Consider the following 25,972-nt stretch of genomic DNA (forward strand, 5'->3'; position numbering starts at 1 on the left):
GCCCTTGGGCGTATTAACGTTCCTCAGTCTTGCTGCCTTTCTCCCAGCGCATGCAAGGCGGATCAGGGGCTCCCAGTTAGTTAATCGCTGAGGAGCCCCTGTTTTCCAAAAGCCAAGCCACGGCCCCCCTGCTTTTGAAAATGTCAATGACTCAATGGTAGAGTTCCCAGTGCAAAGCAATTTTTTGAAGAAAATGTGGGGTGGCCCCTAATAATCAAAGGATTTGGGGTATACTAAAAAACAGACCATAAAATTTGTGATATTGCCACAAATTGCGTATCCCCAAGCAGTAGGAACAACTTGTCTCCATTGCTCCACTACAACTGAATTTTTTAAAAAGGCGATTGTGTCCCTGAGTTGCAAGTGTTCTATATGCCGAGTGTGTTTATGGAAGACAATCTTGGCTACAAGTGATCGAAGAAGAAGATACATGAGAGTATTCAAACAGGGTCTTCCATGCTTGTAATCTGAGTTGGTTCATCTTAGCAAAACTTAGCAGCGTATGGTTTTGTTAACTGAGGGATCTTGCACCTTTAAGACGTAGGCTACGGCTTGATAAAGTATTGGGGAAGACCGAGTAGAAAGCAGCTGGAATTTTGTAATGTTGATGGTTTTGTAATGTTGGCCGTGATAGGAAAGCAGCAAGCAGGATTCCAGCGCCAGAGCACCCTCCTCTGCTTCCAGCAGCCGATATTCAGGAGCACTGCTGCCTCTGATCATAGGCAGAGCATCACCTTGATGGCTAGAAGTCGCCTCCCCCCCCCCATCTCAGGACACCGCCTGGCCCCCTGCCTTGCCGCTATAAGGACAGCTTCCCATATGTAGGCAAGTGGTTGTGCTTTGGGAGGCTGCCCCCCTGCTTGGATATTTTTAAGAAGTATAAAAAACAAATCTCTTGCACAGTGTCTCTCCCTACCCCCCCCCCCGAAATGGGCTCTTCCCCAACAGAGGCTTGTCTTGAGGGGGAAAAGGCGCCTTCAGTTTAGCTCTGCAATCTTGAGATCAAGTCCTTCTGGGAGAACGTGTGCTGAGAGCCTCCCAGCCCAGGATTTCCATTCTCCTTTTCATTTATACGGCTTGCTAAAACGGTTTTCTAAACGTTGGGCAGTAATTGTAAAAGCTCCTTTTTGTGTTGGTTGTAACCCCTGGCATCACCAAGAGGGCCTGGCTGTTTGTCCTTCAGTGCTGGGGCATGTGAGTCCCCCCCCTGCCCCCCCCCCCAGCAGTCTTTAACATCAGCAGTAACATCTAGACCATGGGAGCATTTCAGCCCTGTTCTTGAGTTCATTTAAAATCTAAAACAGCTTAGCTTGTGTTCCTTTCTTTGAATTTGTGCCATTTAGGTTTTCAAACCTTTTTTGTAAACTCAGTTTTAGAAACTGTACCTTTGAGTCCTCAATCCTTTATTACTCCGCTCCTGCTCTCTAGGCTTGTTGCGGCGCCTGAACCCCACTCAAGAGCAGCTCCATGCAGGAGAAACGGAAGCAGGCCCCGGTGGAAGGGAACTGCAGCGTTTGCCCCTCCCTGTGGATGCAATGCAGAAGGGCAAAGACCTCTTCCGCCCTATCCTGCCTCCAGGTCTTCAGCAGCTGTAGGTCAGTCACGGGGTGGCAGAACCCCAAGAGCCTTGTCTCCCCTCCCTGGGCCCTGTGAGCTGGGCAGTGCAAGCTGTCGGGAAGGCAATTCCCGTTTCCTTCCAGCCTGCTCAGCACTGATCGACCGCTTGTAAAAATAAGAACCTAAGGTCCCAGATCAGGCCAGCATCCCGTTCTCTCTGTGGCATGTGGAATACCCCCCAGAAGCGTCCCACCACAAGACTTTCTCCCCTTCCAGCTCTCATGACTGGAAGCCGCAGGGAGTCCCCCTCCTGCAGGAACTCGCCCTCTTCTCAAGTCACCTAGGTAGGGGACCATCAGTGCCTCCAGCAGGGAGTTCCACAGGTTAACTATGTGCCGCTTGAAGGCGGACTCTGCGCACACGCAACATTCTCCTTCAGGACATAAGCAGGCCGCCCGCAGTCAGTGAAGGGTGTAATAAAATCCTTTTTATTGCATTTTGTGCAGACAGGAATCTAAAAAATAAAATACAGTAGAAGCGTCAACACAAGCAGTCAACAGAGGAGGAGCCACGACCCCATGGATATCTATCGGCATAGAGAACTGCGCGGGGGGGGGGGGGGGCGGTAGCCAGGCAGCCCACAGAAACACTCGCACAAAAGTAGAGGCAAGCCTAACGCGCGTTCCTTTGGATCGGCAACCTGGTTTATTTACAGGGAGGAAACTGATCGGCGTTGCTTTGCTCACACAAATCCCTAGAACAACACAAAAGCCTACGATGGAGGAGCTCACGAAAGCTATCGAAATATTGCACTCGAATCAAGAGTCACTTGGATGGACGTAAAACAGGTCAGCTACGGTGATCGGATTATAAAGGTTACTGGATGAGCCGACTGGTGGGAACATTCATTAACAAAGATATTGCACATGGAGCTTTGGGGGGGGGGGAGTGTGTTTTAACCAACACAAATAGGGCCTCCGGGTCCTTCCCTTCTTCTCAGAAGCAGCATCTCTGAAGGACCAGGACTCTCCAAGGAGCGAGCCTTGGCCGGAGACCCCTTCTCAGTGCGCACGTTGGGGATGATTCAAAATTACTTTCTCCTTTTTTGCTGTTTCTGAAGCTGGTCCCGTTTCCGCTGCAACCCCCTCCTCCAGCAGCAGTGCATGTCCTGCCCCTCCCCCCCCCCAATCACAAGAGGACCCTCCCCGGGCGGACGGGGCTGAAGGGGCTCCAGGGGAGAGCGGCACACGGGACACACACACACACGGGGGCCAAACGTGCGGGGTCAGAACGGGGGGTGTAAACTCGCATGCAGTGCCACCTGCTAAGCGTGGCCCTCTCCTGAGGGACTGGGAGATATGGGGGGGAGTGGGGCAGCTGGGAGGGGAAGGAGCCAGCCATGCGGCAGCCAGGAGGCAACCGTGCTCAGGGGAGAAGAAGACACCCCCCAGGCTCTCTGGAGGTGGAGGGGGGTCAGTCACACCCTCTGAACAACCCGCATGGAAAGTGCGCCAGGGGGGCAGATGCAACCCCACCAGGTGGGTGGTGAAGGGGCAGCGAGGGGCAGTCTAGCTGCTAGGGGTGCGGGCGATGGGAAGCTGCAAGCCCTGCCTTGCAGGGGGTGGTCTGGAGGACCTTTGGGAGTCCCTGCCTTGCAGGGGTGTGGACTGGAGGACCCACTGGATCTTCTCCAACGCGGGGGGTGGGGATGGGCTCTCTTTCCTTGGAGGTTTCCCAGCAGTGGCCGGGGGATCATCCAGCAGTGATTCTTGAGCTCTGTTTCCTGCATGGCGGGGTTATCCTAGGTGACCTTGGGGTGTGCCTCCCAGCTCCCCAATTCTATGCTGCTCCAGCCATGGCCTGGCCGTAGGAGAGAAGGTGGGGAGGCCCGGGGGCCAAGCTGCCTGGTGGGGCGCAGGGCGAGGGGGACGCGGAGAGTTTGAAGCTTAGCAGGCCGCACTCGGAAGTGGAAGCTCAGATCTGCTGTGAAATAGGTTCAGGTGGTTCTGGCCCTTTTCCCTGATAAGAACCCTAAGAAGCTAAGAAGAGACAAGTGCACAAAGGAGGAAACAGCCGCCGGCGCCGCCCGGTCTCAGCGGAACTCCCTGCCACTGCACGGCGCCCGTGGAGAAGTGCGCGGCGCCCGTTCACCAAGCTGGTCCAGGCCTGGCTCCTGGCCCCGCCTGGGGGGCGTCTTGGCCAGCCACCCACCCACCCCACCCGCTGGATCTCTCTCTCTTTATGTATAGACTTTCATCTCGTTTCTGTCCCCCCCCCCCCACATAAATACGACCCCTTTAAAAATACATGTCCTGTGCTATTTACAATATATACAGCCCCACATCAGGCAGAGCGACGCCCCTCTGGCTACGGAGGACTATTCACATTGGTTAAAAGCCCCACAGCGGAACTGGGGGGGGAGGGAGGGGCTGCGTCACACATTTCGGGGGGAGGCAAGGGAGGGAGGCTTCGTTGTTGTGATTCCTGCATTGCAGGGGGTTGGACTAGATGACCCGTGGGGTCCCATTTCAAACTGCGATTCTAGGATGGGGGGAACAGAATCCCCCCCAAAGCATCTTAGCCCTTTGTTGAGCCAGATGAGAACCGGGGGATGCAGGAGGGCGGGGGGGGGTCATTAAGTGCATCCGGCTGAGGCAACCTGCCTCCCCCAAGGGAGAGACTGCAGTCCCATACGGGGCATTTGGGGAATGTCAGCGGGCGAGGAAGGGGCCACAGAAGCAGGAGGGTGGCGAGAGGGGCCCCCGCCCCCACTGTGGCCTCTGGGGGGGTGTCACCTGGCAGCCCAGCCCTGCGGGCCGGGAGAGCCAGTCCTAAAGTGCAAAGGGGCTGTGGTCTTGCGGGGGGCCCAGTGGGGTCTGTCCTGTCTCCTCCCATCCCTTTTGGCAGGAAGGAGGGAACGCGGACCCCAAAAGGCGTGGCTTCTCCGTCCGAGACGGGGCAGACAGACCCATCTCTGCGGCCCAGTGCCCCTCTGGGCCGGACGGGAAGAGCAAAGTGCAAAATGGTTGGCGGGTTTGGAGGGGCTTGGCGGGGGGACGGGACACAAGATGACCCCCTTTCCCACTCGACAACTCTGCCATTCTAAGCCCAGGCAGCCTGCAGGGGGTCAGCAGTAGTTGCCAGGCCCTCCTAGGTAAAAAGGGCAAAGCAGGAGGGCAGGGGGTTGGACTGGATGACCCCAGGGGTCCCTTCCAACTACAAGTCTACGATTCTACGAAAGCTGCCCGGCCCCATTGCTTTGGTCCCCAAGAGGGGGCTTGTCTTAGGAGGGCAGGGGGGGAGAGTCCAGCATCGGCAAGGGAAGAAGCATGCTGGTGGCCTTGGCTGGTGCCCTCTCCCCACCGTGGGGGCTGGTTGGGGGGGACGGGGCGGGGGGAGCAAGGAGCACACCTGACAAAATGCAACGATAGAAAAGCAGGCAGGATCAGGGCAAGGGGCTCGGCGCATCCGAGTCTCCGGCCTCCCGGGGAAGTCACTTAGCTGCCGGCGGCCGCCCTCCGTCCCACGGCGAGAGCCGGCCCTAGAGCCGAGGTCGATCTATGGGTCAGCGGTATCAGCCGTGCCGCTGGGTGGGAGCTGGCGGCCGTGGTGCTTGGATGGGTGCGCCTGGCGCTGCAGATCACGTGCGGAGAGACGAGTGGAGCGGCGTTGGGCGGCGGGCCCTCCCTGCTGGCTCTCCGGGAGAGATGGGTGCGGAAAGGGGCAGGCGGGGCTCTCAGGCGGGGCACAAACCTCCGGGCAACGGCCTCGGCCAGCTTCTCAGGAGTAAATGGTGATGACCTCCCGGCCGCCACCGCGCACCAGCAAGACCCGGTCCAGGTGCTCCGTCAAGACTTCCAGGAACTCCATGTCTGGGGGGGCAGTTAAGGAGCGGAGGGGCACCCAGGGCACAGAGGAGAGGCCCCCACCCTGGTCCACCCTCCCCAGAAGAACCAGGGACCTGATTCCTCTCTGGCGTTTTGGGTTCTAAATGCACTTGTCCAGGTAGGACCAACTTGGCCAGTTAGCCCTCCTGATCATCGGGTGTCTACTGACGGGGGTTTGGTTTTTTCTTTTGTTTTCCCCAAAATGACCTCTGAATTTTTGAATTTTATTGATATTGATGCTGCATTTTATGTTGTATTTTATGCTGTTTATGGGACGCGGGTGGCGCTGTGGGTTAAACCACAGAGCCTAGGACTTGCCAATCAGAAGGTTGGCTGTTTGAATCCCCGCGACAGGGTGAGCTCCCGTTGCTCGGTCCCTGCTCCTGCCCACCTAGCAGTTCGAAAGCACGTCAAAGTGCAAGTAGATAAATAGGTACCACTCTGGCAGCAAGGTAAACGGCATTTCCATGCGCTGCTCTGGTTCACCAGAAGCGGCTTAGTCATGCTGGCCACATGACCCAGAAGCTGTACGCCGGCTCCTTCGGCCAGTAAAGCGAGATGAGCGGCACAACCCCAGAGTCGGCCATGACTGGACCTAATGGTCAGGGGTCCCTTTACCTTTTACCTATGCTGTTTTTAAGTCGCATTTCAATTAATGTTTTATATTTGCTGTTAGCCGCCTTAGCCTGGTTTTTAAACTGGGAAGGGCAGAATATAAATAAAATTATTATTATTATTATTATTATTATTATTATTATTATTATTATTATTATTATTAAAAGGCAGAGTATCTGCAGTTTCCCTTCCTGTGTTGCCCTTGCCCCCCCGCAAAAGCCTTGCTCTCGGGACGCCCCACAAATGCCCCCGCTCCCAGGTGCCCCGGGGGGGGGGGGGCTCTGCCCGGGAAGGATACAGTTTTCGTCCCCCTTGCGGTTCCGGGGGGGCCCTGGCATGTTGAGCAGCACCAGCTTGGCGTCCTGGGACTTCTTCACGATGGCCTCGTTGAGGCGGATGGCCGTGTGCATCCGCCGGACGTTGGACTGGTTCCTGCGGAAGACAGCGGGGGCCTGGTCGGTTGGCTCCAGAAGCCTCCTTGGACCCCACCCTGCCCGCCCGAGCCCAGCGTTGCCCTGCCCCACGACAGAGGTGGGGCGGGAGAAAAGCCCAGCCAGAGAGTGTCCCCCCCCCCCCGCAACACAGAGCAGAGCAGCCCCAAGCAAAGACTTACAGGGTCTCCCACTCCCTGGCAGCGTCAGGCAGAGGAAGGAGGAAGAGAGAGAGCTGGTCATTGACTACCTGGTGCCCGCAAGGGATGCCCGGCTGCCTGGCTACCCCCTCCCTTGGCACCAAGCCCCCTCCCCTCTGCCCAGCAGCCCCCCTGGTTCCCTGCACCCTCAGCGCCTCCCCAGCACCTGCCCAAGCGATGCCCCGGCAAGAGTGGGTCCCTCCTGCCTGGGGGGCAGAGGTGCTGGTGCCAGGACTCACGGCTTCATGCTGAAGAAGTCCTTGATGCTCTCGGGGCTGACGGGACTCTTGCCCTTGTTCTTCTCGGCCAGCTTGTCTTTCGTCCAGGTGAGGTGCACCTTCTCCGGGGCGGCCTCTGGCTCCGCCTCTGCCTCCGTTTCGTCGCCCGGAGACGGGGAGCAGCTGGTGGCATTTTTTTCGTGGATGAGCTGCACCTGTGGCAGAGGAGGGGGCGGGAGAGGTTGGGGCCAGGGCACAGACCCTCCGCAGCCCTCAGCCCCGGCCAGGATCGAGGCCATGCCCCACAAGTGTCTGCCTGGGTGGTCAGGGATGCTTCAGTTGAGATTCAGGGGGCTGGACTAGATGCCCCAAGGGGTCCCTTCCCATGATTCCACCAGGTCCCTGCCTACTCTGATCGCTCTCTTTTTCAGGGCTGCAACCATTTGGCGCTTAATCAGGTTAACTGGAAATGGATTCATTGGGCAGATTCTTTATTTGTGGGATGTAACATCACTGAAGCAGAGTGGACACACAGGGAGATGTTGCTCCAGCCAGGAGGACTTCCTGTCACACCTGGTCTGGACTTCCTCCCCTTGCGTCTGACCAGGTAGATGGGCGTGGCCCTGGCAGACCCTATAAAGAATCTTTCTCTTGACTCTCTGGATTCCATTTCTTCTTTTTTAAATTTTCAATTAATAAAATTCCAATTGATATCAAATCAAATCTTGCCACATCATAATACAAACAATAAAGCCAATTGTGCAAAATTTGCAGAGGACGTCCCCTGCTCTGGCTGTTGAGAGAAAGTTCCTTCACTTGTTCCTGCTTTCTTCTCTCTTATTTTCCAGTTTTATCATTCCGACATTAACCCATTGTCTTGATTCCATCTCTTCTTGATGCCTTTTTGCTGTCTGCCGGCTCTCAGCCAGCAGCACCTGGGCTCAACCCTCACAAGAGGATGAATCCCACGCCTTTCTCTGTACCTGGAACTAAAAGCTCAAGCCTGCCTTCAGGATCACACTGTGAACTGTAAATCTCATCATTCGTTTTAAAGAAGACTGTTGTGTCATTATTGTTTTTAAGAGGGAACTAAGGGGGATTTAGCGGGAAGCGGGTGGAGCTTTGGGTTAAACCACAGAGCTTAGGACTTGCTGATCAGAAGCTCGGTGGTTCAAATCCCCATGACGGGGTGAGCACCTGTTGCTCGGTCCCTGCTCCTGCCAACCTAGCAGTTCAAAAACACGTCAAAGTGCAAGTAGATAAATAGGTACCAATCCGGTAGGAAGGTAAACAGCGTTTCCATGCGCTGCTCTGGTTCGCCAGAAGCGGCTTAGTCATGCTGGCCACATGACCCGGAAACTGTACGCTGGCTCCCTCAGCCAATAAAGCGAGATGAGCGCCGCAACCCCAGAGTCGGCCACGACTGGACCTCATGGTCAGGGGTCCCTTTACCTTTACCTTAAGGGGGATTTACCAGGAACAATCCCATCTGGACAAGCCAGACTGGATTGCTTGACGCTAATGATTCTCACGAATCCATCAACTAGCTTCCTGCTATGTATGAGGGAATGTGCTCTGCTTCCAGCTTACTAACCTGAGTGAGGAAGGACAATATTTAATCAATATATCCCGGACCCCCAGCGCCCCCCTGGGCAGCCTCACCTCTTCTTCCGGCTTCTCCTCATTGTCGCCCACCTGCTCGTCGGGGACATTGAGGCGCAAGCGCGTGTTGGTGGGGTTCTTGCGCCGGATGGAGCCGCGCGACTCGTCTGTGATGCTCTGGATCTGGGGGGCAGAAGGGAGAGGAGAGGCCACTGGCAAGGGAGCTGCCCCCAATGGGTGGTGCCAGGCTCTGGCTGTGCGCCAGGTGTTTTATCTGCTAGACATCCAACTCATCCTCTTGCTCCTTGTGGGCAAATGCTGAGGTGCCACTTATAAAGCTCATATAACATGCACAGGTTTTCTTTATATCACCCCCCCCCCGTCTGAACACACCCTTAAAACACCCTGTGTGGCCCCCCCTTGTGAGAGATGCTTTAGGGTGGCACCCATTGCTGGCCAAGAGACGCTGAGATCTCTGTAGTGAGAATTATAGTATATAATTGACGGCCTACAGGGGGAGAGATGTGAAAAAGATTAAAGAGAGGGCAGGGAAAAGTCCTTCTTTACACAGTGCTTCGTTCAACTATGGAACTCCCTCCCACAGGAATCAAGGATGGCCACTAGCTTGGATGCTTTTAAGAGTGGATGAGAGGCATCCATGGAGGATGAGAGGCCAAGGGGGGCGACTAGCCAGGAGGGCTCTGCTTGGCCTCCCCAGCCGGAAGCAGTGATGATTCTAGAAGCCACAGGAGGGGAAGGTGTGTGGGCGATCTGTCTGGAATATAGTTGTATTTCAAGGAGTTAGTGATCTCATCCTCTCTTGAACCCACGCAGCTGAATCCGCTCTCTTCTCTCCCTCTCCCTATATGGGCAATCGATCCAGAAGATCTAGTGATCTGACACGATTACCCTCCCTGCCTCTGTTTGCTCCCCCCCCCCTCTAGCTCTTGTTCAGCTCTTTGATGCCTGAGAACAGCCTTTGGTGCCCTAATCTGTGATAGCGCTGGGTACCTTCACCTTCTTTGACGTCGGACATTGTTTGGAGAAAGTGAGGCCTTGGGAGAGGTGGCTAATGAATAATCTGCATGTAGCCAGTCAAGAAAGGCACGCAGGCTAACAGGCTAGCTATCTATAAATCCGATAGTTTTGGGCATAGCTGCTGATGCACGGACTGATGGCTGTGGGGCTGTGCAAACTGAAGCTACCTGGGGGAGCCACTTTGCCACTTCTTGAGGGCTTCCAAGTGGCAGACTGAGGCGCTTCCTTGGCATGTATATATTGCTTGCTGTTTAGAATACAAACCTTCAATCTTCTCACTCACTCGTGTTTTGTGTTCCTTCTGAATCTCATTTTAAAAGAACCACCTTGCATTTGGCAAGGCAGACGGCGCCCCTGTGATCAAATCCTGCTTGTGGGTTTCCCAGAATGAGCCCCCGGTTGGCCCCTGTGAGACGAGGGCAGGTGCAAGTCTGACCCAGTTCTAAGGTGCACGGAGGAATCGCTGCGAGAGAGCAAGACTCTCTCCTTCTTCAGGCAGGGCAGATTTCTCCCTTTGCCCTTGCACGAGACCTCGCAGCGCTTCCCAGCCCATAAGTGGGAGGGCGTATTGTGGCCCACCAGCCCCACGGCCACTTACCTCGCGCTCCCTCTCCGTCTTGGTGAGGTGCATCTGCTTGAGGATCTGGGAGCGCTGCTCCATCACCAAGGTCTTCTCGTAGGTGTAGGCGGAGATGTCGCTCTCGTGCTGCGGGAGAGGGAGAGGGTGGGACATGGGGACTCCCCAGTGAGAACGCGACGCTGGGCCAGACAGGCTCCTGGCCGGATCCAGTAGCCGGCTGCTCTGACGGTCTTACCATCTCCACGACTTCCACCTCGGCTGTGATGCGCAGGTGGTACAGGAAAGTCGTCAGGTCCTTCTTCATCTGAATGCTGTTGTCGTCCATCTGGGCCACGGTGAAGATCCGCATCTTGCACTTGCGCCAAACCTACGTGGGAGGAAAAGGGGCAATGGAACCACTGAGCCAGCGCACAGCCGGCCCTGCCCAGCTCAGGGGACTCATTCCTGGGACAAGGCCTGGCAGAGGATGGAAGCAACAAGAAATACCAGCGATAAAGACTAGGACTAGCTGCCTGAGAAACAGTTTCTATCTAAATGCAATTTTGGATTTAAACGCAGTGTAAGGTAGTCTCTATGGGAGTATATTGTATTTAATTATGGGGTATCAGAGTTTTTAGGGGGTTAACCAGGCTGGGATAGCTGGGATAGCAGGCTGGTTGGGTTTTGAATGTCTGATGTAGATTTTTTCAGTTTTGTTGTTCTGTATGGGACAATGACAATAAAGATTATCATATCCATAGAAGAGTTGCAGATGAAGATGATGGACTATGCGGAGCTGGAGAAGCTGACTGGGAAAATTTGAAACCAGCATGATCAAGCTTTCCAAAAAGACTGGAGTGAATTTGTACAATATTTGAAGGATCACTGTAAGCAATTGAAAACACGAGCAGGGTTGTAAGAAGTAATGACAATGATTATTACCTTTTTTACATTTACTTAAAAACTGAGATGAGTTGAATGAGAAAAACATAAAATGGAAGATGTATAACTGCTATGATATAAAGATGAGCTTTGAAAGCCATGGGGGGGGGGAGTCAATAGGCTCATATGAGCAAAAAGTAGAGTGGATAATAAGAATGCGTCTATCCTCCCCAGCAGCCGCCAGAAGAGACTGGAGCTCCAATGCAGCCATTTGAGTGGCCCTAAGAGAGTGGGTTGGCTGCTGGGTGTCCCTGCTGAGGAATCTGCCCTTCCTCGTAGAAGCATGGAATGGCAGAATTGGGGGCTCCCAAGGGACCCTCTAGTCCAGCTGTCCTGGACTGGTTGGGCGCAGAGGAACGGTGGGAGGAACCCCCAAGGGGAACCCCAACAGAGCCCGGGGGTGGGGTGGGGGACAACGGCGAGGGGTCAGAGGGAGAAGAAGGAGCAGACCGGGAGGAGGAGGAGGTGTCTGAAGTGGAAGAAGTAACAGGCCTTCGTGAGCAGGAAGAATCAGAGGCAGAGAGGAGTGCAGAATCAGAGGCAGAAGCTGAAGCAGGAGAGGAGGGCCAGACATGAGTCCGGCTGGTGAAGGGTCACAGGTCTCTCCCCCTCCTGCTGCCATGAGCTCCCCTCCCCACTGGTCTCCCAGAAGCAGAAGAGGAATGAAGAGGGCGGAGGAGAGGTTGGCTGCATGCAGGCACAGCCTCAGACTGCACGGGGAAACCCTGGAGAGGAGGGGGAAGGTGGGGGTCTTTGACCTCAACAGCTGATTTCCATGGAGTAAGACCACCGAGAAAAGGCTGTTCTTCTCATTAGGCCTGACACTCAACCAAGTCAAGATCATGTTTTTGCCAATAAGGAGTTTGCAGTGCAGAGTTCCCCCTGCAGTGCAGGGATCTCAGCGCGACACCCCCTGGCGTCTCCCCGAATACCTTGTGTTGACGCAGCAGGAAGGGCAGCAGCATCAGCATCCCTCCGTCGTGCACGATCCACCAGACGTCGATGTGGCCCTCTGAGAAGCGTTCCGAGTTGGCTGGGAACATGGCCAGGTTCTTGGCCACCAGGAGCGCCATGTGCCCAGCGGTGGTCTCTCGCACGAGCTCTGTGGGGCGCAGGAAGGGGAGAGAAGCGTCACCCACAGGAGGAGAGGGTGGACAGGGAACCAGCGCTCGAAATCCACACATTTTGCACCCAGCTAATGGCCACTTGTGACCAAGTGAAGATGCCCGGGTGCCAGGACGGCATCTGATGTCTCCATCATCTGGAGGTGCATGGCTGGGGATCCTTAGACCATTTTCACACGCTAATACCCCATTCTGCAGAATTCTATCTGGACAATCGGAATGAATTTCCGGAACCAAAAAGGTGTGTTGAAAAATACAACTTTAGAACCGCCTGACCACAAAATGGCAACTAGACGTTCCATTTTGGAAGCCGTAACTCTGGTTTAAGGAGCCACTTGGTGCCTCGCTTATATATCTGTGTTTCTAACATGGCAGAGAACCCGAAGGTGAGCAGAGAGCAGATGAAAGGCAATCATTCTGCCTGCAGCACATTGTTAATCTTTGGAACTCCCTCCCACAGGAGACAGCAATGGCCACTGACCTGGGTGGCACTGGAAGAAGATTGGGCCAATTCATGGGGGGGGGGAGGAGAGGGCCATGGCTGGCTTCTAGCCACAAGGGCCACACTCCCCACCCCCAGCAAGAGGCAGCAGTTGCTGGAAAGGAGAGCGCTGCTCTTGTGCGCAGATCCTTCCCTGCGGGTTTCGCACAAGAGGCCCCTGCTTGGCCCCTGTGAGAGCAGGGTGCTGGAGTGGGTGGGCCCCCGTTGGCCTGGCCCTTAGGGCCCCTCTGCCCCCCAGCCCCCCGCCCAGCGTGTACCAATGAAGTTCCTCCAGGTCTGGTGGTCCTCCTTGCTGCGCCAGTTGCGAGGCCAGCCGACCAGGACGCTGTTGTGCTGCAGCCCCCCCAGGCCGCTGGACTGGATCAGATGGGACATCCCGTCGCGCACCGAGGTCGACGTCACCACCTGGCAGAAGCCCTTCACCTTCTCTGCCTCCATCAGCCGCCGGATGGACTGCGAGGGAGCAGGGAGAAGTTGCAGCCCCTTCCCGGCCGAGAGCAGGGATCGGGACCCTGCAACCCCCAGCCCCGGGAGCCCCGCTCTGCCCTGCTCACCTCCTCTGCCCGCTGGACCTGGGCATGGTTGTCCAGGAAGGTGCCCTCCAGCACGGAGCCCACGATGGTCAGCCCCTTGCCGGCCTTCAGCTGGTTGATGAAGGAGAGCAGCTGCGGGTGGGCCACGTTCTGGTCCTGATCCACGCGGACAAGCACCAGCAGCTGGGGCCTGGGAAGGGGGAGGAGGGAGTTGGCGCTGGCCGGGCCCTCCTCAGAGTAGAACCATTGGGATGAAGGGAACCAAGCTCACAACGGCCATCAGTGTCAGGGGGTCTCCTCTTGAGTAGGACTAGCATTGGAGGACTTCTGCCAGCTCTCGCTGCCTCTCCTTCCCAGTCCCAAGTCCCCTTCCTCTCTCCTGCCTTGCCATCTCCCTCTGCTGCCCCATCCCTTAGGGACCATAGAACAGTCGGGTCCCCCAAGAGTCATCTAGTCCAGCCCCCTGCCATGCAGGAATCACGCCCCCTCACATTCACGCCCCCTCTTTGCTCCAGGCCTCGTGCCAGGCACATCTCTGCCCCTCCTGCACTTGTTATGCCTGTTGTGGTGGGCAGCTGATCCAGGGCCCCTGGCACCCCACTGCCCAGCAGCCTTCCCACAGGTGCCCCCCCGGTCTCCCTCCCTCTCCCTCTTGCCACACCCACCTGGTCAGTCTGGCAGAGTCCTGCTCCCTTACCTCCAGTTCTTCGTATGGGGCGGCCCTTCCTCCAGCCGCAAGAGGGCATAACGGGCCGCGCTGAGGGACAGGCCCCGGATCCCATCGCCCCACTCCTTCTCCGCTCTGCAAAGTCAAAGGTCATCCTCTGAGGCCCTTCTGTGCGTTCGTCCTCCACGAAAGGCCCGGAGGGGGGCAACATGAGAACAGGGCCTCTTCTGTGGTGGCTCCCTCTTGGGGAAACGCCCTCCCCAGGGAGGAGAGAGCGCTTTGTCTTTAGGGGCCAGGCAAAAACGTTCCTCTTCCACCAGGCCTTTCGCTGATTCAACTGTTTGTGGCCTCTTAGAGTGTTTTCGTTGGTTACTATGTTGTGTATTTTTGTGCTTTAATATTATTATGTGTTAGGATTTAGCCAGAAGTCTGATTGAACTTTGCCAAAGATGGGGAACCCCCTGGACTTACTTGTGCTAAGGAGCCAAGGCAGCTTGGCAGAACTAGGGGGGAAAGACCAGCGATGACCATCAAGGACAGGACTGCCAGGCAAGGGGGAGAGGGACCCCTTCTTTTGGGGGGTGCTGGTGCACAGATGCCAAGGCCAGGGGTGTGGTTTTTTTTTTGGGGGGGAGCTCCTTGCAGTCGGTTTGCAGCGAAAAGGAGAAGGAGGGCAGAACTGCAAGTGAAGTGGGAGTGACTGGCTGGAGGCCAGAGACGCAAGGATGGCTTTTTGCTGCCCTTAAGGGGGAAGCCAGACCCTCGTAGGAGGCAAATACTCTGCAATCCCTTTAAAGGTTTTGACCTTTAAAGCCCTCTGTGGCCTAGGACCCATGTACCTATGGGGACCGCCTCTCCTGGTCTGCCCCGCGAAGGACCTTAAGGTCCACAAATGACAACACCTTGGAGGTCCCAGGTCGCAAGGTGGTTAGACTGGTCTCAACTAGAGCCAGGGCCTTTTCAGTACTGGCCCCGACTTGGTGGAATGCTCTGTCACAAGAGACCAGGGCCCTGCGGGACTTGACATCTTTCCGCAGGGCCTGCAAGACAGAGCTGTTCCGCCTGGCCTTTGGCTTGGACTCAGTCTGACCCTTATGTTTCCCTCCCCTTATGGTCTTGATCTAAGGGCTACTTTTAAAATGAGGCTGCATTTTAAATTGCATTTTAACCTGTATTTTAAATTGGTTCCCTCCCCCCATTGTGTTTTTGCTGTGATTTTATTGGTGTTAGCCACCCTGAGCACGGCTCTGGCCGGGGAGGGCGGGGTATAGATAAAATAATAATAATAATAATAATAATAATAATAATAATTATCATCATCATCATCTAGGAGCAGTAGGTTGTAGATATGCGTCAATAGAGTGATATATCATAAAGACGCCACAGTCTCTGCTGTGTCTTACTGTCCCGGAAGACAACACAAACTCTGGGGTATATAAATTTAATAATAGGGAGGGGTCAGGAAAGGTGGAGGAGAAACCACCCCCACTACCTCTGCCCTGGAACTCGCAAAGCAGTGGAGTGAAGGAGGCTCCTAAATGTTATTTAGTATTGCAGAGTTGGAAGGGACCCTAAGAGATGTCCAGCCCAGACCTAGCATTGCAGGAGTCACTTGGCCTGGGTTCTCCCCCCCAGAAAAACACCCGGGAGGACCCGCTAGCCCCCGACCCGCCAACTTACCCTCGATATTCAATGTATTTGTAGATGAGTCCTGCAATCAGCATGGCCACCAGGGCATAGTACCAGGAGCAGATGAACATCAGGGCCAGGCAGAGGCTCATGCCCAGGAAGGAGAGGGTCCTGTGGGCACCAGGGGGGAGGAGAGCTGAGCCCAGCCCAGAGGAGCCCTGGCAGCCGCCCAGGCCTCCCCTGCAACAGGAGGCTCCCCTCCATGGAGAACAGGAAGGGGCCACCCAGGGCCATCTAGACCAACCCCCTCGCTGCCCCGCAGGAACAGCGGCTTGAGAGTCCCCGGCCCTTCGCCACTCACCAGTGGTAATACCGAAACCGCGGCCGCCAGTTGGGGGTCCTCAGCAGCGTCTGCACCGCGCAGGCCAGGTTGACGAACATGTAGCACATCAGGAAGAACCTGGGGGGGGGGGGAAGCGAGGGCCTGAATGTGGGGGGAGAAAGAGGGAGGCTCAAAGCCACCCCTTCCCAGCGCCTGGAAGGAACTGCCCCACGTGGGGTGGGAGGGTGGGGCTGGGGAGGGCAGCACTGGCAGACAGGAGGGGCTGCCCTAGCTTGAGGGATGCTCAAGAGCGGGGGGGGGGGGGCTGGGCAGCCTGGCCTCTCCCTGGGTGCTGAAGAGAGACCCCCTGCCCCATGCTCAGAAGGGGCCCCAGAGGTCCCAGGAGGGGGCGTACATGGAGAGGATTGGGGCCACCTCGTCCAGGGAGGCAATGAGGATGCCTATTTCGCAGATGCAGGCGGTGAGCAGGAGGGCCCAGGTGGGTTCCCCGTTGGCCTTGCCGTGCCCAAAGACCTGCGGGAGAGGAAGAGAGAAGGCAGAGAGACCGTCAGCAGGAGGAGAGTCAGGAAAGGGCCCCACACCTGGTCCTGGGAAGAAATGGCCGCAGCGCCTGGGACTTTTTCGGGTTGGAGGAAAGGCGAGAACAAGGCGGCGCGAGAGAAGTTTGCCAAATGATGGCTGGCCTGGAGAAAGTGGAGAGAGAAGGGAAGGCTCTTTGCCCTCCAATGAAGCTGAAGGGAAAGCCTTTCTTGACACAGTGCAGAGTTAAACTGTGGAACTCCTTCCCACAAGAGGCAGCAATGGCCAAAAATGGGTTGGACTTAAAAGAGGGTGAGGCAAATTGATGGAGGAGGAGAGGGCTATGGGTGGCTCTACTCTGCACCTGAATGGCACTTTCTGGAAACCACAGGGCTCTTGGGCTGGGATCCTGCTTGTGGGTTTCCCACTGCGGTTTCCCCACTGCTTGGCCACTGTGAGAACAGGAGGTTGGGCTGGATCCCGCAGGCTCCCCTGATCTTCTCATGAAGGGGACAGCCAGACATGATTATGCACTGACAGCAGCCCAGCGGATGAGGTCCAGATCTGTCCCTGTTTGGCCTCTGCTGCCAGAGCAAAAGATGGTTCCTGCTTCCAGGGTGCAGCCAAGTCTTCCGGGAGTTGATCTGAAGTGCCCTTTCGGGTTATTGTCCAATCCCTCCTGCTCCATAATTTGAGCCTTTTATTTTTTGCAAAATCACACGAGGTTTTTTTTTAATTGCAAATTTTGCCAGGCTCTTCATGGCGACACTTTGCTGATTTTGCCTCCTCGTTCCTTTTAGCAGAAAGGCAGTGCCAAGTTGTTCAGGGTGCTGAAAACAAAAATAGAGCAGAAAGAACTCCAAAAAAGATTTCTCTGAACTGAGAGAACCAGCAGTAAAAATGGCAAATGCAATCCAGTGTGATCAAAAGACATTTATTTCACAAATACACTCATGGAGTTTGAACTTGCAGTGAGTGACCAGGGAGGAGCCTGTGAGGTTGTAGTGAAGAGCACCACGAAAATGTCACCCCAGTGTGTGGCAGCCACGAAAAGGGCAAATTCCATGCTAGGGATTGCCTGTCATGGCTGATTTAGTTGAGAGTCCTGCATCACAGGGGGCTGGACTAGATAGCCCTTGGGGTCCCTTCTAATTCTACGATTCCATGGAAATAAAACTGACACTATCCTAAGGCTGTTACACAAATCTATGGTGCAGCTACACTTGTGTATAATTCTGATTTATGGTTGGGAAATTGAATGAATGGGGAAGTCACGGCTCTACAATGTCCTTGCCGGGTGGGCGCCAGCCGCCCCCTGCACCAGCCCCATTGCCTCCTTGCTCTCCTTTTGCTGTGGGGCCCAGGCAGGAGTCCAGACAGCCCCAGCCCCCCGGCAGCCGAGGAAACAGCTTTGGACGAGAAGCTGCCAGGGGCGAAGGAAGGACCTTGCAGCTTCTGGCTCCAGAGCACCTTGCGGAAAGTGTGGAGCGGCAGACAAGGTGGATGTGGCAGGTGCAGCCGAAGCAGCTGACAACTCTGGCTACTTGAAGGGGACACCTCAAGGGCAGGAGGAGGCGCAGGAGCAAAGGGGGGGCTGCGTCCCTCAAGGCTCAGCGAGGAGGGGGCTGCGGGAACCGTGCACGGGGGCACTGCAAGGGCGGAAGGAGAAGCAAAAGATGAAGGCATGTGGCCAGCCCCCTCCCTCCCTCCCGTCTCAAGGTGGGATCAGATGTTCACTAGGACGAAAAGGCAGCTGAACGGCTCCAGACTTCCTTTGATGCAGAATTGGCAAATCAGCTTACGAACATAAGCAGAGTCTGCTGCTTCAGGCCAAAGGGAGCCCATCTAGTCCAGCCTCCTGTTCTCAGGGTTAGGATTATGATGCTCCGTTCCACCTAAACGGATGTGTGGGGCTGCTGCATGGCACATGTCTGTTTACATTCCAGCACAGCTTGCCGGGAACTTCCGTTTGTGTATTGCTTTTGCTTCGTGCTTTGTGCTTCTGCTTGGACATGAAGGGGAGCAGACATGTTTTTCCTTTGTCCTGATGCTGAATAAAATGCTTGTAAATACGCTTACATGTGCCTCTGTCCGCTCTTCCATTGCAAAGAGTTCTTATCTCTGCTGGCTTGCGTGCTCAGTCTCTAAAGGTTTCTGAGGCTTGAGTCACAGTTTTGATGCTGTTCTGAGAACCGGAGTTCACCCAGCTGCCGGCTGGTGGGCTGGAGCCAGCTGGGGGCTGCCAATTGCCCTCGTCTCCCAGGACGCACCCCAATACTCACAGGGGCCGACCAGATACTTCTTCCGGAGAAGCGCAGGCAGGACCTGAGTGCAAGGGCAACTCTCCCCTCCTGGGCTTTCCAGCAACTGGTACCTCCGACCACGGAGCCTGAGCCCTCTTCTCCTCCATCCATTTGTCCACCCAGCTTGTCACTGTCTTCTCGAGGAAGGAGCTCCATAGCTTGACTATGCCTGGGCTTCTGGCGCACAGCTGGAGACAGGGCACTCGGCTAGACCCAGCCTGGCTCAAACTCAGCGCGATGCTCCCCCTGTTTTTCCTGCACCCGCTCTGACCTTAGCTGGCTTGATGCTTCCGCTCAAGAGGGGCTTCACCATCCAACCAATTTGATTTGAGAGGAGACAAGGGGACAGGTGACCTTGGAGACGCGGGCGCTGAGATTGGCAGGGGAAAGCTGCCTCTTGTCAGGGGCCCTGGGCTTCTTTTGTTTCTGACACCTGGAGATGTTTCTGTCGGAGGAAACCGCTCCCTGCCTGGCCTGGGGGGCAGCCGACCTCTCACAGGGCCCAGGGGGGGACGCAGCCCTGCCCCCGGCCCAGGTGGCTTTTAAAGGGATGAGATACAGGGATGGAGAATTAATTGCTCTTGTTATAATTTGGGAGTATATTGGGAAACTAATAAGAAAGATGACAAAAGAAGAGATACATGGAAGGAGGAGGAGCGAGAACTCTTTCAGGCGCCATCAGCAAAAGGAAAATTCCAGGCTACCTGCCGGGAATTACGGAAATAATCTTTGGGCTCTCCTGGACACCTCTGACTGGCCACAGAGGAAGCAGGAGGACACAAGAAGCGCCTGTTGGATCGGGGCCAAGCTGCTCCACCACCCTGTTCTCCCAGTGGTCAACCTGTGGTAAGCCAGCAAGCGGGATCCGAGCATGAGAGCAACTCGCCCCTCCTGCAGTTTCCAGCCACTGGGATTCAGGAGCCTGTCTGCCCCCGACCGCGCAGGCAGAGAAGAGCCTCTCTGTGGTTTTGGCTAATCCTGGTGAGGAAAACTCCTGGCCGGATCCTGCTGAGGGTGCAAGGAGGGTTGGGACGCACCCTGTCCGACCAGCCTCTTGCTGTGTGCGCACACAGGCGCCTGCATGTGTCTGTGCCCGTTTGTGTGCGAGAGAGGGGGGGCAGGGAGGAGGCACAGGAGTGGGGGTAGGAAAGCCGACGTCTCCTCCTGTTACCCAGCATGGCTCGTCCCTCAAGTGAAGACTGCAAAAGAGGCAGCGGAGGAGGGAGTTTAAAATTAGCCGCAAGTCCCTGTCGGCTGTCGGCTTGGATTTGCGCAGATGTGGCTCACTAAGTGTGCCGAGTGCACTGAGAAACTGGGAGGCCCACAGCCCACACCCAGGCCGGCTTCACCAGCACAGACACACGCACAGCGCATCAGGCCAAGTCAGACAGGGGAGCTGGGCCAGGATCAAAACCAGTTGCATCTCTGTCCCACCTGTTTCTCCAAGGAGCTCAAGGGGGCCTGCAGGATTCTGCCCCACAACAACCCTGAGAGGGGGGCTAGGCTGCGAGGCAGGGACTGGCCCCCAAGGACTGACCCTCCTGGTGAGCTTCATGCCCGGGGGGGGGGGGGGATTTGAGCCTTGGTCTCTCTCCCAGGTGCTGGTCCGACCCTCTAAGCGCTGTGCCCTTCCCCCCTTTTCCTGCTACTAGGAAACAAGACCCCTCTCTGTCGGTTGCAATAAACAATCTGAAGCAGTTATTTAAAAGGCCAATTAGAAATAAACATTAAAGTTACATTATATAGATACACATATATAATAAAGAGTAGAAAACATGCATACTTATTAAAACCACTTCTCAAGATTATGGGTTAAAGTTATGAGCCCGGAAAGTGCGCTGGGACAAAAACATTTCTAGCCCATAATAGGGCAGTGAAAGGGAGTTCCCAAGAGTGTGGAATCAGCATCATGGGACAGTTGCAGAAGTTCCAGCTCTGCAGATCCCAGCCCCTGGGGGGGGGGCACAGAGTGACCTGAGGCCACAAGTGTAGGAAGGAAGAAGACCCCCGATCCTTTCCTCCCATGGGCCCCTTCTATATTCTGCAGGAGGGGGCAGGGTCCTCACCAACGCCCCCGCCAAAGAAACCCTTCACCACAACGCATCCTTGACTGCACCAGGAAGGGTCTTTCAGACTGCCCCCCACCCCGCGCTGTGGCCACGCTCCTCCCTTCCCCCCAGGCAGGCACTTACCCGCAGGAAGGGGACGATGCCGTCGCGAGAGATGGCCTGCAGCAGGCGAGGGGCCCCCGTCAGGCTCTGCAGCCCAGCTCCGCAGGTGGAGAAGAAGGACCCAAAGACAATGACCCAGGGGGAGGGCCAGGCCAGGGTGCCCACCACCAGGTTCCCGCTCACGGCCTCGCCAAACCTGGAGGGGCAAAGGGGCAGGGCTGAATGGACTGGCAAGCTCTGCCTTCTGTAGAGTGGCATCTTCAGTGCTTTGGGTTTCGGTGTTTTGATTCTACGGTTCTGTGCTTCTACGGTTTGCTGAGAGCTGCTTTTGGGCACAGCACCTCGTGGGCAAAGCGGCACGTAAGTCAACGCAATGGATCAGCTGCTCACCTGGCCTGCCCTCTGCTGCTCTGAGCCCCATCCCATCTCACAGAGCAGAACTGCCTCCTCTGGCTTTGTTTTATAAAATTTGCACAGCGCTTGATTGTAAAACAATAACCCTCAAAGCAGTTTACAAAAAAGATAAAGCAATAAAATCATCTGTAAGAAGAATGAATAACAATTTAAGGCTTCTAAAAAGTGAAAATAACAATGGACTAAAAACAGAATGAAGCTGGCACCAACTTTCTAAGCAACTGGACAGGCTTGTCCAAACCAACCTGCTCTGAGCAGGCATCAAAAAGAGAGCAGTGAAGGCACCTGCCTAATATCAAGAGGCAGGGAGTTCCAAGGGTTAGGTGCTGCCACCCTAAAGGATCAATTCCTTAAAAATGCAGAATGGATATTATGTGGCACCTGTAGGAGAGCCACCTCCGCAGATCAAAGAGGTCAAGGGGGCATTTATCGGGGTGACCTCGCAGGTAAACTGGGCCCAAGTTGCAAAGGGCTTTATATACTAACAGTTTCGACTTGGCCTGATAGCAAACGGGCCTGATAGTGCAGATTTCCGGGCAGAGGTCTTGCATGCTGACAAGGCCTCCTTCCTGTCAGCAATTGTGCTGCAGCATTCTGCACTAACTGTAGCTTCTGGATCGGGAGCAAAGAGATCTAGTCTTGATCCCTGCTGGGGACCTTCTGGGCCCAAAGAAGCCAGAGGTTGCCATAACTGATGCCCCCAAAGTACAGCCCTCCCAACTTTTCCATCCCCAAAATCGAGACGTCAGGAGGGGTTCGCCCGCACTTTCTGCTCACTTGCTCCAGAGTGAGCCTCTTTTGGGCCAGGATTCCAGCTCTCGACTTGCGCCAGACCAGAAACAGGACATTATGGGATCCAGACAGAAGCTGGGATTGGCTCCCGTGATCCGGGATGTCCCACTTAAAAGGGGACACTTGTGAGGGTGTGAAGAAAGGCCCCACCTGCTCCGCCCTTTCCCCAGGGGACTGAGGAACGAGCAGGACTGGACCAACTCACTCGGACTCTTCCTGGTCAGACAGAGCCAGGGGTCACCCTCCCAGGGGAAGGGAGGGAGACTTCCACAATCCAAGTGGCCTTGGCATCGGGTTCCCTCCAACTCCAGGGATTGTTGTGGCATGGGCAGGATCAGTCCAGATTTAGAGCACAGTGCTCAGGTGTATTTCCTAGTCTACATGGACCTTCTACTGGTTCCCCACCCACTTTTATTCTGAAAAATATTCTTTAATTTGACTGCTGGCTTGTGTGTGTTTCAGAATGCCCCCTCCCTGTGCCCAGGTGCTTGGCATTTGGGCTACTGGAAGTTTAGGGCTGGAAGTGACTGGCACACTCTCCTGAGGTCTGGGGAGACTCAGCGACAGCCTGGGCTGCCTTTACTCTCTGAGTAACTCACAAGGGATGTCAGTGGGAGGGGGCTGGCAGCAGCTAGCAGAGAGTAAGACCCACTGGCAGCCTTGCAGGGCTGTTGCGTTGCAGTTGGCAAGGAAGTGGGCAGGAGAGCCTTCTCTTTGCTCCCTCTTCGTCTCAGAGGGAAGCAGCCTTGGGAAAGGGCGGGGCTGCTTCTCCCCTTGTGTAAGAGGCCAGCGGGGACCCCCGGACGAGTTCGGCTCAGAGCAAGAAGTCCCTTCTTTCCTGGCAGCCACCTAGCTGTGCCAACCTTGCAAGGCTTATTAGTCCTAATTTTATTTCCATTTTTATTTTATTTTATTGATTTGCTAACAAACCTAAAGTGCAAGCGTGACGAAACAGAAGGAATCAAAGACTTAACCCACAAAGCGTCTCAGCCTGGAAGGACGAAAGCGAAAAGGAAAAGGACACAGCACAGCCGCCAAGCAGGAGAGGAAAGCACAAAGATTCCCTTTGCAAATCATCAAGATTTTTGAAATAAATAAAGAAAAGCATTCTCCAGCTGCGTCTCCCATCCTTGCAAAGCTTCCGTATGGCCCTAAATGAGCTGGTGGCCCTCCGTGACCAGGTGCCTCGGTATTTGTATAGGGAATAAAGCCATTAGTATTATGACCCAAAAATGTCAGTGGCGGCTGCAGCAGCACCTTGGGTGGCCTAGATAGGGGAAGGGCAGCTGAATCCCGGCTGCCAGGAGGGAGCTCAGCGCCACAGGCAGCAGCCGAGGCCGGCATCCTGCCGGGCAAAGAGAGCAGGGAAGCGGGAGGGGTCCCCTGGCAGGGTGGGGGGTTGTCGGGGGGGGCTGCACGGGGCGCAGAGTTTTCTGTCTTCCAAGGGCTTAGCAGGGGGTCCCTCTCACGGCCACTGCCCTGCTTTGCTTATGCTCTTCATGTGGCACATTTTGTGTTTTACACTGCAAACCTTCTCTTCATAGAGGGCGGCATATGCATTTATTCAAGTTATATGCCAAAGACCACAGGGCAGTTTGTAACAAGAGGACGCAAGTTTGAAAATATAACAGTGTTATCTTAAGATCCTTGTGTCTTCCACAACAATAGCAAAAAAACCCATACCCAGCCACAGACATGTTTAAGGAGGCTGCAGAATGTTTAATCAACCCGAGGCCTGGTATTATCATTTTATAAATTATTATTACAGTCATACCTCGGGTTACAGACACTTCAGGTTGCGATTTTTGGGTTACGGGCCTCCGAAACCCGGAAGTACCGGAACAGGTTACTTCCAGGTTTTGGCGGTCACACATGCGCAGAAGCACTAAATTGCACTTTGCACATGCGCAGAAGCACCGAATCGCAACCTGCATGTGTGCAGACGCGCCGCTGTGGGTTGCGAACACTGTGGGTTGCGAACGTGCATCCTGCACGGATCACGTTCGCAACCCGAGCATCCACTGTATTATTATTATTATTATCATCATCATCATTATTATATATGCCAGGAGGCCAGGGGTCCCCCAGCCCAGAGAGAGAAGAATACTCACTTGTCCCGGAGCACAACGCCCTCGATGCAAGCGCCAAAGAGGATGACGGAGCTGATGTCTGCGGGAGTGTTAAGGAAGGAGGCAGCTGGGACGGCTGGAAGCTCTGCCTGGTCCTAAAGGATTACCCCCCCGCCCCCCCCCCCGGGACCAGGCCAGGGGGAATCAGGGCAAGTGCTGGCAGGGGGCAGGGGGGAGACAGAAGGGTGGTTTTTGGTGAGAGGGGTCGCCTGTCCGAGATTATTTAGCTGCGGTTACTGCATTGTGGGGGGTTGGGTTAGATGACCTTTGGGGGTCCCTTCCCACTAGACGACCCCATGATTCTGTGCTGCCATTGGGGCCGCTTGCTGTCTTCCTTCTTGACGTGGGAGCTCTTCCTCCCTTGTCTTTGGGTCGGTGTCCCAAAGAGGCAAAAGAGGAGGGCATCACTGAAGCTGAAGGCAAGGAGGGACTCAAAGGGAACACCTGGAAGGCACCTATTTATTATTTGCTTATTTCATAAAATTTATACGCCGCTTCACTGGAAAAACAGGCACCACCTCAAAGCGGTTTACAAAGAGAAAACAGTAGCGAGAAAAATTAACAGCAACATTTAAAGATTTTTTTTGGAAAGCGAAAATGACAACAGACCAAAAACAGATTAAAACATGCATTAACTTTCTAACTGAGCTTGTCTAAAGAAAAATGCTTTTAGCTGGGCCCCCAATAAAGTGCCTGCCTAGAATCAATAGGCAGGGAGTTCCAAAGGTCGTGTTCTTACACATGCAGAAGGGATATTTACGTGGCAGCTGCAGCAGCGCTGCTTGTGCAGATCAAAAGGGCTCAGGTGGGCTCAGGTGGGGCAAGGCAAACGTCCCGTCCCCATAGATGGAGGCGACCCCCGCAATATGGGCTTAGTGGCTCCTGGCCCAACATGTGCCCAGGTGGAAATATGTGTGTGTGACACAGAGACAGGGTTTTTTTTTGGGGGGGTGTCTTGCTCTGGGGCATCAATCCAGCAGCCCCTGAACTGGCCACACAGGTATGACCTCTGTCACCTGCCTGAGCCCCACCTGGGGCTCAGGACCAGTCAGCCCGGTTCTCCAGGGCCCCCACCTCCCTCTGGGCAGAGGGGCAGGCCGCCCGGAGGCAAAGGATACAGACTGCGGAGGTGGTGGCGATGGCGAGGATGGTGCCCGTGGGGATGGACTTCTGAGCGTCACGCAGGTCTCCAGACCTGTTGGAACCAGCCATGATCCCTGGGGAAGAGGGAGGAAAAGGTCAGTTGGAAGGGACCCCCAGGGTCATCTAGCCCAACCCCCTGAAATGCAGGAAGCACAGCGAAAGACAGATGGCCCCTGAGCCTCTGTTTTGAAACCTCCAAGGAAGGAGAGCCCCCCCCCCACCTTCCCAGGGAGTCTTTCCCCCAGTCAAACAGCTCTGACCACCAGAAAGCTTTCCCTAAGGTTCGGCTGGAATCTCCTTTCTTGTAACTGGAAGCCATGGGTTCGAGTCCTGCCCTCCAGAGCAGGAGAAAACAAGCTTGCTCTCTCTTCCATATGACAGCCCTTCAGGTATGTAAAGATGGGTATCATCTCTCCTCTCAGGCTCCTCTTTGTCAAGCTAAACATTTTTCCAAACTCACCACTGGACACTGTATTCCAGGTGAGAGGAGAAGGTCTCCTCATTGGGGAACTTCTCCTGCATCCTCAAAAAGGATGCTTGAAGAGGAAGAGGCTGATTGGTAGGTCTGATGGGGCAGGGGGGGGGCTTCCGATTCTGGTGCCCAGCTGAGCCCCCCACCAGCGTCCCTCTCGGGTGCAGATGTGAGATCCCTTC

The 25,972-nt window shown here is 55.2% G+C and overlaps 1 protein-coding gene across 2 annotated transcripts in view; it reads right to left on the minus strand.

Moving 5' to 3' along the window:
• Window positions 1-2,022: 2,022 nt before the first annotated feature.
• The window catches only part of SLC12A5 (solute carrier family 12 member 5), a 120,592-nt gene continuing 96,642 nt past the window's right edge, over window positions 2,023-25,972 (minus strand). For both annotated transcript variants that reach the window (XM_083507358.1, XM_083507359.1), the window contains exons 10-26: window positions 25,294-25,392; window positions 24,158-24,215; window positions 20,862-21,036; window positions 16,242-16,360; window positions 15,866-15,964; window positions 15,556-15,675; window positions 13,906-14,010; window positions 13,230-13,398; window positions 12,933-13,128; window positions 11,982-12,151; window positions 10,364-10,495; window positions 10,147-10,254; window positions 8,571-8,693; window positions 6,930-7,123; window positions 6,673-6,687; window positions 6,358-6,491; window positions 2,023-5,429 (exon numbers count right to left, since the gene is read on the minus strand). In XM_083507358.1, coding sequence (XP_083363484.1) covers window positions 5,338-5,429; window positions 6,358-6,491; window positions 6,673-6,687; window positions 6,930-7,123; window positions 8,571-8,693; window positions 10,147-10,254; window positions 10,364-10,495; window positions 11,982-12,151; window positions 12,933-13,128; window positions 13,230-13,398; window positions 13,906-14,010; window positions 15,556-15,675; window positions 15,866-15,964; window positions 16,242-16,360; window positions 20,862-21,036; window positions 24,158-24,215; window positions 25,294-25,392 — 2,108 coding nt within the window. In that variant the 3' untranslated portion in view covers window positions 2,023-5,337. The remainder of the gene's footprint in view (window positions 5,430-6,357; window positions 6,492-6,672; window positions 6,688-6,929; window positions 7,124-8,570; window positions 8,694-10,146; window positions 10,255-10,363; window positions 10,496-11,981; window positions 12,152-12,932; window positions 13,129-13,229; window positions 13,399-13,905; window positions 14,011-15,555; window positions 15,676-15,865; window positions 15,965-16,241; window positions 16,361-20,861; window positions 21,037-24,157; window positions 24,216-25,293; window positions 25,393-25,972) is intronic.

This window comes from Podarcis liolepis (genome assembly GCF_965112155.1).
Source record: "Podarcis liolepis genome assembly, chromosome: 6".
In the NCBI taxonomy this organism is placed as follows: domain Eukaryota; kingdom Metazoa; phylum Chordata; class Lepidosauria; order Squamata; family Lacertidae; genus Podarcis; species Podarcis liolepis.